This window comes from Aspergillus thermomutatus (genome assembly GCF_002237265.1).
Source record: "Aspergillus thermomutatus strain HMR AF 39 chromosome Unknown NODE_6, whole genome shotgun sequence".
Taxonomy (NCBI): domain Eukaryota; kingdom Fungi; phylum Ascomycota; class Eurotiomycetes; order Eurotiales; family Aspergillaceae; genus Aspergillus; species Aspergillus thermomutatus.
In genome coordinates, this window is record NW_020798054.1 from 54,062 (window position 1) to 71,834 (window position 17,773).

Sequence of the window (17,773 nt, forward strand, 5' to 3'; positions counted from 1 at the left end):
AGTAGGCTTTGCTCATCTTTCCTAAAATGGGCCGGATTCACGAAATGAAGTGATCATACCTGGAAGAAGTAATGATCAGGCATAGTCTGTGCCCAATGCCGAGACTAGGAAGTATGTTCTCTCTTGTTCTGGGTCCCCCAACCAGAGCCCTTACAGCTTCTTCATCACATTAATTCAAGAACCTTTGCCAACCCTCCGCTCTTTCCAGCCAATAGAAGAACCATGACACGTCGCAAAGCTTGGACGCAATTTGCCTCGAGCGCCCCAGGACGGGCTACCTCGTATTCCCCTCTCTTGGTGGTTAGTGTTGTGAATCCATCCAACCACATCTCTGGGTCGAATACGAGTCATGCCGCTTGGTGCAATGACTACACAATGCTCAGGCTTGGTCTTTCGTATTCTAATGAGGTGATCTATTCCTGGATGACCCCGCGTCATCCTTAAGGTTCGAGGCGTTCAGGTACCTTGCTATATAAGGTCGGTTGGTTTACCCACTTTCCATGCCTCTGGATCCTCCTCCGTCAGCCTAGTCATTCGCTCCATCGCTATCCGCAATCACTCACTGATCAGTTATTATCTCTATCTTTACGATGTACAAGCTCATCACTGCTTCCCTTCTGGCCTCTGTCGCCCTTGCGGCAGGCCACAGCGGCCTCCTTGCCCGCCAGGTCTCCAGCTGTGAATCACATACTGGCTTCAAGACCTGCAAGGACGCTTGCATCCCCATCAGTTACACCTGCTGCCCCATTGGCGAGGGTGGCTGCGAGCCAGGCACCTACTGCACGGACGATGGCTGCTGCCCCATCGGGGAGATCTGCTCTGGACCCGGCGGAACCGTTACTGGAACCTTGACCGATACCATCACCAACACCTTGACCAACACTCTTACCAATACTCTGACAAACACACACACCGAGACCGCGACAGCTACTACCACTACTGAGGAGACCACTTCTACCTCTACGTCTACGTCCACGTCTACCTCGACCTCTACTTCCACCCCCACCTCTCACCCTGTGATCCCCACTCAGCCCACCGTCACTTCTCCCAGCTCCACTCCAAGCTGGACCCCCTCGCCTTCTGCGTCCGGAAGTGAGGGCCCCTCCAGCTCCACCGCCAGCCCTTCCTCCCCTCTGTTCACAGGCGGCGCATCCAACCTGAACGCCGGACTCGGTGCTGTGGCCGGTCTGATTGCAGGAGCCGCTCTCCTGTAAACAATCCTGACAGTTCGCACTTTTGATAAAGGCAGTGCTACTTGGAGACGTGCAGGATAGAAGGAAGCCGAGTGACTCAACTCATTTCCTGGGTTTGCTGTGTATTTGCTACAGCCGCTACGTATAGTTCTAATCCTAATATGAATGCTTGGTTCATCGTACTCTCTGCTCTGTGGTATATAGTAGATTCGGTGCTTGGGGAGCGATACAAGTCTGGACGCTTCATGCTATTCAATTCCAGTCTAGACCTGATCTCATATTAATTGAACCGACTAAGCCTCTGATGCAACTATTGACGTTCTCGATTGGTGGAATATCTGGCACCGCATCTCGTAAATCCGATAGTGAAACTGTGAGACTCACTTCTAATGAGATGATTTCAACGACGCAATTCCGTTGCAATCTGGCAGAGTTCTCGATGGGATTAGAAAGATTTTACTATGACTTAGCTTTTCGCATGGAAACGGTGCGAGGGTTAGCATCTATGAGCTAGTGAGACGTGTATATATGACCTATAGGGAAAGAAATAAGGAGAAGCGATTTATCGTCGATTCGTCAGTATCAAATTGTCAACTAATTTACAAAGATAACACAAGACCTCAAACCTGGGGAGAAAGGGTTGTATTAAGTAGAATACTGTCTTTCAAGCTATGTCAAATGGTTCTTGTATGATGACAAAAGTCTGATCCCTTCCGTCCGACCAACCAGGGAAAGATTATGATAGTAGATACCCCCCGTCTCACCTACAACTCCATATTGACCGATACCAATCCAATACACCGATAAACGGCTGTACAATAGTCGAGAGAGGATAGAGATACCTACTTCTCTCCAGCGCCAGCCGAATACTCAGGATCCTGTCCATCACTGCGAATGTCAGCACGGCACGCATGATAAACAGCAGAGCACTCACTTCGCAGCACGACGATCCCAAAGACGACTCAGGTCCCCAACAGGCAGACGCACAGGGAACCCAACCGAATCGAACAACTGTGCCACCAGGAGATAGAACCCGAGCAAGCTCGCCACGAAGAGCGAAGCACCGGCAGCCTGGCCACATTACCGTTGGCATTAGCTAGGTTCGATACATTCACCGGATCCGAAAAGAGGGACAGGACATACCACAATCAGCCGATTACCGACGAGTGTATCCGCACCAGCCAGACGCCAGTATGCAGCCGACAAAAAGACGAAGACCAGAATGAGGGTCGCGAATATGAAGACGTAGACGGCGTTGGTGCGAGTCGCGCAGATTAGGAAGATGACCATCAAGACGCCCATGGAGATGAAGAGGAACGCTGCTTCTGTCAGAAGATAATCCGCCGGGCGAGGGGCGACACGAACCGTATGTATTCATGAAGTCGGGACTGTGGAGTCCCGCTACTGTGTTGGTAGCGGAGGTCGAGTAGGGGGCTGTTTAGGGGCATCCTGTTAGCAGCATAAGTACGGATGGGAAATTGGGACAAACCTGCGGCGTTGAATGCGGGGGTCATGGTGCAGCCGAATGCGAACCAGAATGCCCCTGTGATACTCTCAGTTCACCTGCTTCATTTACTCCTTCGAAGGTTGCCTCAACGAACCAATTGTGCCGAAGACAACGCAGGGAAAAGTGTTGCCAAGGATAAACTCCAGAATACTGGTCAGGACGAGCAGCCCGCCCCCGAGGAAGACAATCGGACCACTAGAGACGTAAATATCATCAGCATTGTATCTTGTGTCAACCTTTTTACAACATTGGCACTCTTACGTGAACGCAATTCCCCCTCCAGTAGCACCTCTCCATCCCATAAGGCAGCAAGACAAAGGCGTCGTCGTGATAACAAATCCACCAAGGGCCCTGATCCGTCAGTTCAATGTACTCTTTCGTCAAGCGTTGCGGGTAGTTACAAAGGGGTAGGATTGCCCATCTGCTTCGAGAGCATGCCCTGCCGCTGTGTCAGGGGGCTCAGGTAAAGCTTTTCGAACTGCTCAGCGGACAGGGTGACGGACGTAGGTATTGTCGTCAGAGAAGGCATGGCTGTCTCCTCCTGAGACGAGGGCTTCGCCATGTGATTCTTATGGCCCAGCTCAGTGTCCATCGTGTGTGACAGTTTGGCGAGTTAAGGGATGCCGCAAAGGTGAGATGGAGTGATGGGGAAATCTGGGGATAGATTCAAAATCCGGGGTAAGGACGAGGCTGGGTCCTTATACAGCGGCCCTCAGTTGAATAGTTTATAGAGAGTTCCCATTGATAGCCCCTTAATCCCCGGTCGAGCGGAGTCGTAGGATCAGCACGAATATAATTTCCTTTTTGGGTAGGACCCGGGGAAGCGGAGTAGAAACGGAAATCTAGCCCATCCCTTCATCGATGTGGCTTTTGCCTGGGGTCATGATTCGGTAGATCAATATGCACCGGATCTCTAGTGCTGAGAGGCGTTAAGGAGTAACCCACTTTCATGATACTGGTCAACAATGAGAACACCTGGGTATGGGGTATACCCTTGTCTGGAGCTGTGATTGTCTGAATTCGGGATTCGGCGGTACTGACGATGGTCTACTCAATTTTCACAGAACAGGAAGGCTTTAATTGCACTATTCCATGAACTCATTCATTATCAACAACAGTTTGGTTTCTTGCATGCCAGTGAGACATAGATTTGTTTGATCATTTACCCTACTGAACTGCAATGGACTGAAGGAGTCAGGAAATGCAAGATGCCAGATAAATCACAAACAGATTCGTTCATGCAACAGAGGGTAATCCAATACGTTAGCTACAAACTAAGCACCCTGAATACGAACGTGCACAGTCTTGACCTGTGTGTAGTTGTCAAGAGCGTACGATCCCAGCTCGCGACCCAATCCTGATTCCTTGAAGCCGCCGAATGGCATCTGGGAAAGGAAGGTGTTGTAGTTGTTGATCCATACAGTTCTAAGATATAGTTAGCGAACAATTGCTGAGGTCGCGGGAATGGATGGAAACATACCCAGCTCTGATAGCATTGGATACCCGGATGGCCGTGTTGAGATTGGTAGTGTGAACAGCGGCCGCCAACCCTACAACCTCAGTCAGCATCGAATCATGGAGATATGAAGGTAGGCACTCACCGTAGTTTGTATTGTTAGCGATCTCGATAGCCTCCTCCTCGGAGCCAAACTTCTGCACTGTGCAAACAGGCCCAAAGATCTCCTCTTTGACAATCTTCATCTCCTCATGGACATCCGCGAAGATGGTAGGCTGGATGTAGTAGCCTTGTTCGCCATGGCGCGCTCCACCAGTAACAACCTTGGCACCTGCCTTCTTGCCCTCGTCGATGTATCCCATGATGCGGTCAAACTGGATCTGGGAGACCTGGGGCCCCTGGAATGTCTCCGGGTGGAATGGGTCGCCGACCTTGTTTTCCTCCGCGCGCTGCTTGAAGAGAGCCAGGAATTTATCATAGATGGCCTCATGCACGAGAACACGAGATCCAGCGGCACAGCATTGCCCGTGGTTGAAGTAGATACCCAGGTTCACGTATTTGATCGCGTCGTCCAGATCGGCGTCGGGGAAGATGATGTTGGGAGACTTGCCGCCGAGCTCCAGGGTGACTTTCTTCAGGTTGCTCTTGGCCGCAACCTGGAGAATCTGGCGACCAACAAGAGTAGAACCGGTAAAGGCGACCTTGTCGATATCCATATGGGCCGCGATGGCAGCGCCAGCCACTCGTCCGAATCCCGAGATGATGTTGATAACGCCTGGTGGGAAGCCAGCTTCCTTGACCAGTTTGGCGACGTACAGTGCCGAAAGCGGCGTTTGCTCGGCGGTCTTGAGGACAACTGTATTGCCAGTGGAAATGGCAGGCCCAATCTTCCACGACCACATGAGCAGCGGGAAATTCCATGGAATGATCTGGCCACAGACGCCAACCGGTTCGTGACGGGTGTACGTCAGACTGCCAGGGTTGGTATCGATTGTTTGGCCGACGATCTTATCGGCCCAGCCGCCATAGTACCGGATGCAGTTTGCAGAGAGAGCAACATCCCCCTTGGCCATGTGGACGGCCTTGCCGTTGTCAAGGGCCTCGATGGCGGCGATGGTATCCATGTCGCGTTCGAGAAGATCCGCAAGGCGAGTTAGGAGACGGCCGCGCTCTGAGGGGATGACGTCCTTCCATGCGCCTTTGAAGGCTTTGCGGGCGGCTTCGACGGCAATATCAACATCTTTTTCGGTGGCCTCGTGGACGGCTACGATGGGTTTTTCGTCGTGGGGGTTGATGGTTTCGAAGGTTTTGCCTTCTACGCCGGGGACGAATTCGTTGTTGATGAACCTTTCAGTAATGTTAGCCAGGGAATCATGGACTTATTGTGTAACATACAGCCCTAGTGGTTGCTCATATGTGACAGTAGGAGTGACGATGGTCTGGAAGAGAGCCATATTGAAGGACAGTGAAGATGCGTGTCAGATTGAGAAGGAGTGGAATGAAGTTGAACGTGCAAAAGATATGAGTGTCAGAAAAAGGGCGAGGCCTGTGCTTCCTTTGCTTACTCTTATAGCAGAGTGTCATATTGCACATGCCCCGGGCCAAGGGGGGTAGCAAGGATGGTGACAAATGGAAGGGTAGGATCCATGACTCCGCATCTCCATCCCTCCGCACTCCACATTCTTCATGATTGCTAAACGAGGTTTAACTCGGTGACTGGGTGGTTTTGTCCTGAGGTTCCGCATCTGTCCTAATAGAGATCCACACGAGGCTGCGAGTCTGCGACGAGAGGAACCTCCAAAGTTCTTCCCGGGATTTCTAGGAACTGCTTGAAGAGGGAATTCTTCCACAGACTAGTTGTCAGGACTTCGGACAGCTGGAACATCAAGTTAGCCAAAGCACGCGTAGAGCATTGGTATTGGATATTGACCGTAATGGTAGCGCATTCCACGCATCAAGTGACCTCGTATGCAACAGTTCAATTGGTCATGAGTATCACTTTACGTCACTTATCGAAGATCTGTAGCAAACAACCCTCCGCGTCTCGACGAAGTCTGTCCCGGAGATTCGCAGTCAGCCACGACAGTCCGAGAATCCGCGGAGTGAACAAACATCCAAGTACCAGTAGCAAATCAATGGTGGATCCCGTGGGGCCTGGTTCTACTCTGCGTCAGATCGGAGCCGCTCTCGGATCCGCATACGCTTGGCAACGGATCCTCGCGGCGGGGTATCCGGTATCCCCAGGACTCTAGGAGTAGGCTGTACTCTGTAGGGCAGGACAGCTGTCAGCTGTCAGAGTTTCCACTCAAATGATGCTGGAGTTGATTCTCGGGTGAGAATGTGCCGATGGTGGTATTCTACAGTATCTCGCCCTTTTCAATTCGGACAGGAAATACACCGACTATAGGAGAATCAAGCCCGACACCAAGACTATTCCCATTCAAAGCAAAATTTACACAGTATGGCGTATAAGAACGCAATATATCTTATCATCTATATCACTAGCAACATGTCATTAGCAATATGTCAGTCATAGGTAATGAGCAATAGTCAATACTTATCAAATTAAAACGTGATTCAGTATGCGGTTCGCTAAGTAGTCTCTAATTGATGTACTCAAACAGGATGAAATTATAGTAGCCTTACAATCCGATACAAGAGGAAAGTCCAAAGTAAGGTCAATTTAATGTGCATGTGTCTATGATCAAGCACAGGCTACTTGAATGTATCAACGACAAAAATAAATTGATGGTTTGAATTGAGTAAAGACAACACGACGACATTTGAACTATCTCATTCCATACATGTCTGACATTCTTCATATTGCTCAGCGCAGAACACAAAACTATAGTAATCTAAGATAGGAAATTTATTCAGGCAACTCAAGCACGTAGCGACCCGCAATCTTGCCTTGTTCTATCAATCCGTTAGCTAGGTCCACAACGTGATTGAAAGGGAACATACCCATGAGCTCATAGATCTTCGGCAGATCCTCAAGAGGAGCAGTCTTGAAAGGAGCTTTGATCAAGCCCCGAGCAAAGAAATCGATAGCCTCGACACCATCCTGTCTGTTACCGACATAGCTGCCCTTGATGTTGATCATGCGCACGACAGTGTTGAGGACTGGCGCCCTCAGGAAGGCATTCGCAGGCAATCCAATGGCAACGACAGTACCGCGCGAGCGAACGTACTCGGTAGCCTGCTGGAAGGGCTTCTCCGAAACAGCCAGGAGAATCACGGCATGGGCACCCAGGCCATCTGGAGTGGCTGCCTTGACATCAGCGACCAGGTCACTGGACTTGGTGAAATCAACATATGCCTGCAGCCGTTAGTATCCCCATGTTTATGAGAGTGACCATAACAAACCTCGGCACCAAGCTGCTCACACATCACCCTCTTCTCATCCCCGCCATCAATAGCGATAACCCGCAACCCCATGGCACGCGCATACTGCTGCGCTAGAGATCCCAACCCACCACCCGCACCAACAATGGCAACAGTCTGCCCAGGCCGAGCCCCGGACTCCTTCAAGCCCTTGTACACCGTGATACCCGCACACAGCACCGGCGCCACCGCATCCAGAGGAACGTTCTTGGGAATCTTGGACGCATGCGTCGCCTTGCCAATGGTGTACTGCTGGAAGGTTCCGTCAACGGTGTACCCCGACAGCAAGGCATGCTGGCAAAGCGGTTCATCCGCCTGCTTGCAGAATTCACACGCGAGACAAGATCCATTCAACCACTTGATGCCGGCGTGGTCGCCGATCTCGAATTCAGTGACGAGATCACCCTTGGCCACGACGATGCCTGCACCCTCGTGGCCGCCCACTAGAGGCATCTTGACTGGGATGGGCCAGTCGCCGTTCATGGCGTGGAGGTCCGTGTGGCAGACGCCTGAGTAGCGGATCTTGACGAGGATCTCGTCAGGGCCGGGCTGGGCGACGGGGATTTGCTTGAGGACCAGGGGGCCGCCGACTTTCTCGGCCACTTGGGCCCATTGCATGGAGGGGATGGAGACCTTAGTCATGGTTGTTGTAAAGTGGGGCGAGGTTCTGGAAGAAATTGAGATTGTGTGTGAGTGAAGCGAGATGTGATTGATGATTGATGAGATGGATCTGGATTGACTCGAGTACCTTGATGGTTCTTATAGTTCTTTGGTGGCTGTATAAATGGAGAGAGTGTGTTCCCCTCGCTCCACGCTGTAGACGGGGACACGGAATACGATCGAGAGGGGAACTCAGGATACGCAGTCCAGTGGAGTCTGTTGGGATGTCACTTCCAGATCGATGATTGGCCAATATCTCCCCGTTACTGATACCTGAGCCAATGCAGTTTGCGCATTGAGGGATGGAAGCGTTTCTCCCGATGCGCTCCATTTCCCCAGAATCCCCATGAGTCCCGATCATCCCCATGGGGTATCCCACCACCAGTCTAACTCACTCAATTCTCTGGCGCAAAGTATACTTCTGGTAATAATTCCACATTCTACTTCCTTGTGCCCGAGGATCTACAGGCTAGAAAATAATAGCGTAGAGGCTAGAGTTCGGCCAGAGCTCGCGCCCCAGTCAATCAATAATAGCAGGAACCCAGTATGCGGGGGAAACCCGACAATAGTACGTTGCACGCTAACTAATCATGGTCCAGACTATTCCAGGGCGCTCATGGCGTTCGGAGTAACTCTAAGGTAGCTCTACGGTCAAATTTACATTGCTCAAAGTGTGTCTTTGACTGAATTACAAACAAGGAGATGGAGTTCCATATGTCCGAACCATAGTAAAGCTCGTTCTATTGATTAAAAGATCTCACAAGGGCTGTCAAAATTGAGCTTAAAGCTAATAATACAGTTAATACCCCAGATATCTAGTACCTAGTGACAGCGGATGCGGGGAAGGCCTTGTGCGGTTCCGCACAAACTCTAATTTCAGGCCGAGACCTGATTGACTAGAGCTGATCTGTCGAGAAAGGAATCCCTCGAGAGAGATCTCATCGAACGGAGTCATCTGATTGGCGAGAGCAATCCGGATGGTTCCAGACCCAGTCACGATTGGCATATCCTAATACGTCTGGAAGCTCGGAGCCGCTCTGGGAGGGGCATGGCTTGCCAATCTTGACCGTCGGTTTTACCTTGACCATTATGCGGAGCCGCTCATGGAAATAGGCCCTCCATCGTGAAATTCATTGGCTGACTGAGATTTGGGACTCGATCAACCTACCGTCGGCACAGAGCGTCTCTATCCCTAGCTCTCAACCAAACAGAATGGTGTCTAACCTCCTGATTGGTGATATAGATCGACGATGATGGCGGAAATCGACGCTACTAGATTCTACTAGGTCTCAGTCGCCACCAAAACTGGCAATCAAGCATCAAAAGTTGGGATCCGCATGACGCAGATCTGTCCGGAGCCGCTCAGCAGTTATGGACGCTGATTGCAGCCACATAGGTCCGTCTGTATTGTATGCTTTGCCTGTGCTTCTCCATCATGATTCAAATAATATGCATATTTAACATGCGACACTAACGTCCATATGAGACTGCAGGCTCGTTATTGCTCCTACAGAAAGACCTCTGCGCGGGAAACAACAATGGCCACATCATTCCACTCTCAAAGCCTGAACGGCACGAAAACACCAACAGCAGACACAAATGAAGCTTCGAGACCGCGAAGAAAGAAGGCTAGAAGAGCTTGCTCTGCTTGTCAGAAATCGCATCAGACATGTGGTAAGTGAGAGTTGCAGTACCAGTCAGCTATCAGTACTGATCCGGATCTACCAGGCAACGAGCGACCATGTCAATCCTGTGTGAAGCGCGGTTGTGCAGACTCTTGCCGCGACGGCGTGCGCAAGAAGCCAAAGTATCTCGAGGAGGGCTCGTATAGAGTCTTCACCATACAGTACAACGTACCTTTTCGAAACAACTATGCATACACCCCATTGAATCACACAGTCCCATGCAAAGATATCGGGGTTCAGTCCACGACACGGAGCCCAATCTCGGAGCAAACGATATATCCCTATCATGACTTCAATCCGTGGACGATCTGTGCAGAGGACCCCTTCATCGGCCAGGAATTGAGTGACGCTCAAAGTGAACTGGAAGATCCTTTCCTCTTGGACTCTCCCCAGAGTGATGCTATAGACCAAGCACCACAGACGGATACTCTGCTTGCGTTTGCAATAGGAAGTGGGTGGTCCAGTACGTTTCTCCAGTCGGATTACGATGATTCTGTATAGCAATAGCCCTGTATTTAGCCAGCATTAATACCCTATGATGATTTTACAGCCTGTACATCTCGTTCAGCAGCTTTGAATACCCCCGGGGTAGTAGGTTCGTACTCCTTCAAGACGACATTGTCTCCTTCAAGAAAGGTATTCGCGTGGCAGAATATAAGAGGCGGGTTCTTCTTTGCCAGTACTATCTCCCTCCACTCCGGAGCTGTTCAGTGACTGTTGTTAGGTCCTCGTAGAATTCGCTACAGCTCCATACATCAGCTGTGCAGCAGTAGATGTGCATATTTTGTTCCCTCCTTATCAAAGCTTTTACTTTGACAAATATAGAGATTTCCCTACAATACATGCCTCGATGGTATCCGGCCCCAAACTGCCAGCGTCAAATGGATCCTTCCGAGAGCGACATGTAGAAGCCTGTGACAGCAAAAATTACACTTGGCGCAAGGATGCAAGGACTTTCCACTGTCAAAAGCCCAGTGACTACTTGATCACTCTGGTGATGTTCACAACTCTGTCAGGCCGGACCTACCGCGTCTGGCATCTCCGTCTCAAACAAATCGAGTTCTTTGGGATGGGGCTTTGTTCGGTGGGATTGCTGAGTCTCCTTTTATCTACGCAATGAGGTGGAGACACCTACAGCCGGAGCAATGACCGGATCACTGTGCTTCTGGCGGTGTCTCCTGTCTTCTTCATCAATCTCTTCTCGCGCAGGTTAAGAAACGAGACCTTGCCATGCTGCCACTGCGGCTGCTGAAACATCGCTCAACCCTGTTTTGGGCAACGAGTCTGGTGGAGTCGGGGATGGTAAAGTATGCAAGCCAGATTGCGGAGGAGTAGTCAGGCGCTGAAAGTGACGTTGAACTTGGGCGGGGAATGCCTACTCTGTCGGTTGTGACGGGGTGTTTTATGGGGGTACGGTTGGTAAGATGATTTGCACAACAGCCAGTACATATACTGCCTCTAGAATAAAGTCCTGGTCCGCCTGCGCATCATGCTCTAGAACGGGCTCGTTTGCCATACACTATCATTGCCGTAGGTTGTTGGTTCCTGGTTTGCATGCCAAATATTCCATCTGGCAGGTCGCATCATGCCCAGAGGCACTTTACTGGACCATTCTCAAGGACGGCTCGTAGGCCCAAAACATGTATGCTTCTCTCGATACGTAGTTTGGTATAATTTCAATGGTCTAAGTCCGCAAAGGTGCAGCGGACTATGCTTTCGAATATACGGTACAACCATGCGGGTTGAGCTATTTGTACATCCAAACAATATTTGGCCATAACTCTTCCGCGTTTACTTACCAATAACTACTGATTAATACAATTATTGCAGCTTCTGCTTAATTTGAAACTAGGCAAGGGCTTCTGAGAGCACTGGGGAAAATACTTGCTTACAAATTGAGGATTATAAATGAGATTACCAATCCCTCATCGCATGTACTTTTCAGCATGCTGACCAACTATATAAAAAGGGCTAATGGTCTTTAGTTCAGCCTCATTCAGGCACATAAAAGGCTGCTTTTCCCTCTCTTCTTCCTTTCAAACACGCAGTCATACCTCCCAGTTTCTTTCTACCAGAAATTCGAGCGAGTCAGAATGGCAGATTCCAACGATATCCCATCACAGCCCATAGACATGTCTGTTCCCATTCGTCGCGTCATCACCGCGCACGACTCCAAAGGCAAAGCCCACTTCGCCTCAGACGAGCTCCTCTACCCCTACGACCCAACCACCGCTCCGCGCTTCGAAGCACCAGGCCCAACCTCGGGCTTCGGCGCGATTCAGATCCACCGATCCCGCGGCTTCCCCGTCGACAACATGCGCCCTATCAAGGATCCCCACCGGACTCTTGTTCCTCTTGCCGATACCAAAGGTCCCTCGTGCCGGATCATTGATCTACCTCCCGCTGAAGCCGGATGGATGCATCGTACGCTGTCCTTGGATTATGTCGTTGTGCTTTCTGGGACGGTGGGGTTCCGGACTGACGGCGGGGAGGAAAAGGTGCTGAAGGAGCACGATGTGATTGTCGTCCGCGGGACGAATCATGAGTGGATCAACCGGGGGAATACATTGGCAAGGCTGTTTGCCGTTGTGGTGCCGAGCAAGGAGATTGTGACTGAGGATGGGGTGAGGTTGGAGAAGACGCCGGCTGGGGAGATCTATGATCCTCCAGAGGAGGAGGATTGAGTGGCAGTTCTGAATCAGAACTAATGTTGTTTCCTGAAGAAAAGGGGCTTCTACCTGTCGTATTGGGGTTTATGGATTCTCGTCATGGAAAATTATGGTCCTGTGTGGATAATTTGGGAGACACATAGGAATTGACTTAAACCCTTCCAAACCATATTACGCATTCTCATAGTCCATATTCACAATCTGCGAGAGGTTTATGTAAAATGCTAAGGGTACATTGGGGTATGTCACTCATTCATGTCCGAGTTCCGACCACTGTGGCATGCATTGCCCGTTCCTCCATATCTTTGCTTTCCACAGCAGAGTATATCATATTCAGCTGCCCCCTAAAGTAGTTTGCTACAAACACATCTCCCAGCGTTATAGCGACTGACTCCAGCTTTCTTAATGCGGCTGCTTTTCCTGGATCCCAAGAATCACTGGGAACAAGCTGACTTCGCAACTCGACTGACGCCACAAAAGCTCTGCGAGCATCATACAGATCTTTCTGCGCTTCCTGTGCCTCACCGAGCAAATAGAAGCTCAGCGAAGCGTCGAGGTTCAACTGTCGTTGCTGACTATAATCGTATTCACTTCCAAGGAGTTCAAGACGCCTGCACAGGCTTTGACAGAGAACTACCATCTCTCTGTACCTTTCTTCACTCCAGAGATACCTGATTGCGGTGTGCCATAAACACAACGTCTCGTGGCTATACTCGCCCAACTCCCTATCGACACTTTCGAGTGTATCCGTGATATCGTTCAAACCTTTTCCTCGATACAGGTCATAGAATCCACTTGGATCGGCTCGCGGAAAGCTGGCTTGATTGTAAGAATAATAAGCCTTGATTCCATCTTGTCCGATCCTCGCCATCCACAGATGTCGAAAATAGGCATCGACGGCCAGGTATAAATGACCGATTGAGTCCAGAGGTAAGTTCTCCAAGGATTCAAACATAATTCTACGGGGCTCGTTCTGAGACAAGACTAGTCTTGCCCAGTAGACAAGATATTCTGTCAGTGATTTGCTGAAATCCGTAATGCCCATCCCGTCGGAGCAAGAGCAAGATAGCGAGAATATCCGAGAATTGACGATGATGGTAATTCTGCACAATGGATTTGGGGTGTAGAAATGCTGTTCGTATTAGTGCCCCAGCTCTATCATTTCTACCCATTCTGAATTGTTTCAAAGCATCAAAAACCATGTTGTGCAGCTTGCTGAGCTCTGTCAACCCGGTCCGGAGCTCAGCACTTCTGGCGTACAAGCCCCGCGTCATCTGACGTCCATCTGCCCGAGTCGAAGGAAGTCTCAAAGTGGACCCGCGTACTGAACAAAAGTCGCTGGAAGTTTTTGAAAGTGTCGGGTTCACTGAGGCGAGTGAGTCAAAATGTAGAGGAATAAACGTTAGAACTCTGCGATTTGGAGGTCGAAAGTCCTGGAGGTGTCGTCTCTTCCTCTTGTACCGCTTCTCAACTTCGAGGTTGTCCAAGAGAACGTCACTGGCAAGGATCAAACAGTTCCATGGTCCTGCTGTCAGACCAAGCCTGCTCTTGATAAAGACTACTTCCTCTTCACTGAGATTCTTGAAGATCGCTTGGGTTCGTAAAAAGCTTTTCCATTGGTCAATTCTGGCAATCTGATAAGTACGTGTAGGGGAACTTCACATTTGGCCTATCACTTACGTTAGTCGGGGTTCAGACCCCGATTGTCTCTGCTCAAATTCCAATTTGATTTGCTCGAGTTTCCAGCCTTCAAGTAAGTAAAGTCGGATAATTTCAAGGCGACGTTCGCCGTAAAGCGTAGTTGGTTGAGATACGTCCATGACTAGTTTGTTGATCGGACCTCTGATTGACAACTATATTGAACCAGGATGTGTCGGACTCGCAAATCAGCTGGGACTTGCAATCAATGTAGAAAAACCGGTCTAGTCAGATATTGGTCCACCTTTAAATCAAAGGAGAACCACGGCAAAGTTTAGGGTTCTTTGAGCTCTCTCCAGTGTGGGAAAAGGAGCAAATGTTAAATGATCCATCATGAAATACCCCAGCCATTAATTACTCCACGGAAATAGGTGCTTGCACAGTCACAGGGATATAGTAAGTATTCAGTCATCGTTGAACCAGTATGGACAGGGTAAGGGAAGACTAGGCCACCTATCACAGGAGAAATAAAGGGCATGGCGTCTGGAACAGATGTGCCTTGTTGACGTGGCACCCTCCCTGGTAGAGATGATATACTCCCCCGCTTTCTGCGGATGAGCTTCATCTCGAGCTCTCCGGAAGGTCCTCCATCATTCCATTGGCCAACCCACCAGATACCAAACTACTGCACACTTTTGTTCGCTTCCATCTGAGCTAATCTACATTTAGTAGTAGTGCTTCCTACTTTGGCTGTGTTCAATGCAGGGCACTTTTGTGTGATCCGTCCATTTTCGCTGTCTTGGCTGCCCTACAGTTTCCAATATGATAGAAGTGCTATAGTATGCCCATACCTCTCGTGAACATGGTAGGAGCTTTCCAAAGGCGAACATGGAATGGATTATCTATATAAGGGCTATGAATTCCTGATGAAATCTCTGTCTTTCGAAATATCTCTGGTGTATCTTTGATGGATGTTCATAAGCTACAGATCAAACAAACATCTGAACTGCTGCCATATTGTGTTGAACTCAGTGACATTCTGTCTTGTTGCCTCGAGGACTTCATTGCATCAATACTACGAATCGCAATGCCAATTTTTGGCGCGACACCTCTGCAGCCCATCAAGAATGGATGGCATGTTTTCTCGGACCTTGTTTGCAACAAGTTGACCGAAGGAGCTGAAAGTTTTTTGAAAAAGCAGTAAGTTTAAATCGCTGAATCCAGCTAGCTGCAAGTTCCAAGTTACTCAGAGTTGGTCTAGTACCGGAGCCGATCTCTTCATCGTTACCGGTCCTGCTGGGGTGGGGAAGTCTTCTTTCATCAAATCAATCACTGGGGAAGACGTGTATATCGGATCGACTCTTGAATCTGGTGAGCCTTGCTATTGTTGCAGGAATTATAAGGCACTGACATATATTAGGTACAAAGACCACCAGTCTTGTGCCATCAGTCATTGGAAACCAGCGCTGCTTGTTTCTTGACATGCCTGGATTCAATACTCGCGACTTCGATGACTGGGACGTCTTTCATAGGCTCATGACGGCCATGTCCGTTGTTGAGCGATACGTCGAATTCCGTGGTGTCCTATATGTGGATTCTATGGAGGAGAATCGTGTTACGCCTGCGACAGAGAAGATCCTCACCTGGCTTTGGCTTTTCTGTGGCCAGGACTACATGCCCAATGTCACAATTGTCACAACCAGGTGGGACGGCCTGGATGTTGATGGCATCCAAAGCAAGATGTCTCGTGTTGAGAGATGGCAAGCAGAAGGGTTGTTGCAACGCTTTTTCTCGCACGGAGCGAGCATTTACCACCATGGACTCGTCATGGAAGGCGGCAATTACAAAACGTTGCATATCGAGAGGCGGGCCGAAGAAAGGCGGCTGCTCGCTCGGGATGAAATCACGGCGCGCTACCACGACCCAACAACCCTCAAGCTTCAGATCTATACCGAAATCGCAAATGGGGCTACCATCGACACAACACTCGCCGGTAAGTTGCTGAAATATGGGCGCGCGGCCGACGATACCCAGGGCCATGGCGAAGCAAGCACAGATTCCTCAACTGGAAGTGATTCGGCCCGCGAGGAGCAACGAGGGGAACACCAACAGAGAGATCGGGCAAATAGCTATGGTGAAGCCTCTGCGAGAGCGGCATGGGCAGATCAATTTTCATATGCTTGGGAAGACATCAAACCCTGGGTCCGTCTCTTGTACATGGCCGCCAGAATGTATATGTCGTCGTCCTCATCGTCCTCGCCGTCCTCGCCGCCCGTATTTGATTCCTTTGTCGATGATGATTCACAGGGCATTTTCTTTGAAGAAGAGTTCAGTTTCCCTGATGAACCCTTCTCTGGCCCAGAAGAAAGTTCGGGGTGGGGATGTGTGATCCTTTGAATTGACGTTCCAAGGATCGTTGACTGTGCAGGATTATATGGTTCACTGATTACTCCAGTTTAAGGACTCTTTTTAATGTTTCTACATGCCTAGTATGTTCTCCGGTCTTATGTGTCCTGGATGATCTGAGTTGGTCTGGTAAATGTGCATGGAATATACCCGGTGACTACTGTGTCTGCTGCTTTATCTATACGTAACTAAGATGGCGCGAGCTCAATTTCATTTAAGACTACAAATTTATGAAGGTTAAGCAGTTGCTGCAGCATTCTTTCAAACCATGTTTCTTCAAACCCATCCTGAGTTAGCTCTTATTTCACACTCTCTAAATCCAGATTGCTTTCTTTACTTATCATTCACGAATCTCATGTATTAAACAAAAGCCTGGCAGCGGAAAAATGTATGGTGAAAATCCTGAATGACAAGCAAAAGAACCAGAGGTTATACTATGTACGAGTAAAATTTAGTGTAATTCCAAGTCATCCCAACGAAGGGTATTCTTTCGAAAGACAACGATAGGCATGAAGGCTGACAATCTCATCTGGACCTTCTCCGTTCTCGGGACTCTTATGAATTGTACGGAACTTCATCTGGCCAGGGAATTGAACTGGGCGAAAAAATCACAAATTTAGCCTTCTTTGAGGCAAATTGATACTCCTCCAAACCCCTAATCAGCATTCCCGACTCGGACGTCTCGATCCTGGGCTGTACCTTCTGGTCTCACGTGCTAGAGGACAGACAAGACCTTATCAAATTTCAAGGTCAAGGAATGCTGCGCCACGAATGCGGGGTCAAAAACAGGCATCCGTGTCCGCCGAGAGGCGATCTGCTACTTTTAACTATTCGCAAAGTGCAGGGCAAGGGTGATCAGGACGGTCCGACACGAGCTGATCTGAGCTTCTTGAATTATCGGAATTGAGTTGGATGAGATAGAGTTCCCGGTGCCAGTCAAATATGTCATATGTCCACCGTTTCTGACTCACTGTCGCATCACAGCCAAGGATAAACCAGAAGGAGAGGCCGAGTCGTCAAACCTACATCAATTGGAATATTTAGGAGGGGACTTGTGAGTTACATATGACGTTCAACCAACAAGCTCGAATACCCCTGAGGGCATTACCAGACATATACCACTTTGTGCCTTCACGGTTCAAAATTTGATTGAGAATCTCCGGGCTCCTCTTCTA

The 17,773-nt window shown here is 49.5% G+C and overlaps 7 protein-coding genes across 7 annotated transcripts; 4 read left to right on the forward strand and 3 right to left on the reverse strand.

Moving 5' to 3' along the window:
- Positions 1 to 590: 590 nt before the first annotated feature.
- CDV56_106078 (GPI anchored serine-threonine rich protein) lies at positions 591 to 1,214 on the forward strand (the record flags this gene model as incomplete). The annotated part of the gene is made up of 1 exon (XM_026759697.1): positions 591 to 1,214. One exon carries the CDS (start codon positions 591 to 593, stop codon positions 1,212 to 1,214), a length of 624 nt encoding a protein of 207 aa, XP_026618569.1.
- Positions 1,215 to 2,035: 821 nt separating this feature from the next.
- CDV56_106168 (transcriptional activator of ethanol catabolism AlcS) lies at positions 2,036 to 3,292 on the reverse strand (the record flags this gene model as incomplete). The annotated part of the gene is made up of 8 exons (XM_026759787.1): positions 2,036 to 2,081; positions 2,128 to 2,264; positions 2,337 to 2,512; positions 2,559 to 2,627; positions 2,683 to 2,736; positions 2,795 to 2,895; positions 2,962 to 3,051; positions 3,102 to 3,292. 8 exons carry the CDS (start codon positions 3,290 to 3,292, stop codon positions 2,036 to 2,038), a joined length of 864 nt encoding a protein of 287 aa, XP_026618570.1.
- A 682-nt stretch (positions 3,293 to 3,974) lies between these two features.
- CDV56_106296 (aldehyde dehydrogenase family protein) lies at positions 3,975 to 5,610 on the reverse strand (the record flags this gene model as incomplete). The annotated part of the gene is made up of 4 exons (XM_026759915.1): positions 3,975 to 4,125; positions 4,181 to 4,250; positions 4,302 to 5,503; positions 5,552 to 5,610. 4 exons carry the CDS (start codon positions 5,608 to 5,610, stop codon positions 3,975 to 3,977), a joined length of 1,482 nt encoding a protein of 493 aa, XP_026618571.1.
- A 1,415-nt stretch (positions 5,611 to 7,025) lies between these two features.
- On the reverse strand, positions 7,026 to 8,182 carry ADH1_3 (zinc-dependent alcohol dehydrogenase; the record flags this gene model as incomplete). Its single annotated transcript, XM_026760113.1, has 3 exons — positions 7,026 to 7,072; positions 7,121 to 7,475; positions 7,523 to 8,182. 3 exons carry the CDS (start codon positions 8,180 to 8,182, stop codon positions 7,026 to 7,028), a joined length of 1,062 nt encoding a protein of 353 aa, XP_026618572.1.
- Positions 8,183 to 9,738: 1,556 nt separating this feature from the next.
- On the forward strand, positions 9,739 to 10,386 carry CDV56_106660 (uncharacterized protein; the record flags this gene model as incomplete). Its single annotated transcript, XM_026760279.1, has 2 exons — positions 9,739 to 9,874; positions 9,929 to 10,386. 2 exons carry the CDS (start codon positions 9,739 to 9,741, stop codon positions 10,384 to 10,386), a joined length of 594 nt encoding a protein of 197 aa, XP_026618573.1.
- Positions 10,387 to 11,978: 1,592 nt separating this feature from the next.
- Positions 11,979 to 12,569, forward strand: CDV56_106780 (cupin domain-containing protein; the record flags this gene model as incomplete). Its single annotated transcript, XM_026760399.1, has 1 exon — positions 11,979 to 12,569. One exon carries the CDS (start codon positions 11,979 to 11,981, stop codon positions 12,567 to 12,569), a length of 591 nt encoding a protein of 196 aa, XP_026618574.1.
- A 2,710-nt stretch (positions 12,570 to 15,279) lies between these two features.
- CDV56_106958 (uncharacterized protein) lies at positions 15,280 to 16,589 on the forward strand (the record flags this gene model as incomplete). The annotated part of the gene is made up of 3 exons (XM_026760577.1): positions 15,280 to 15,392; positions 15,454 to 15,563; positions 15,613 to 16,589. The coding sequence occupies 3 exons, from the start codon at positions 15,280 to 15,282 to the stop codon at positions 16,587 to 16,589; spliced, it is 1,200 nt and encodes a 399-aa protein (XP_026618575.1).
- Between the last annotated feature and the right edge of the window lie 1,184 nt (positions 16,590 to 17,773).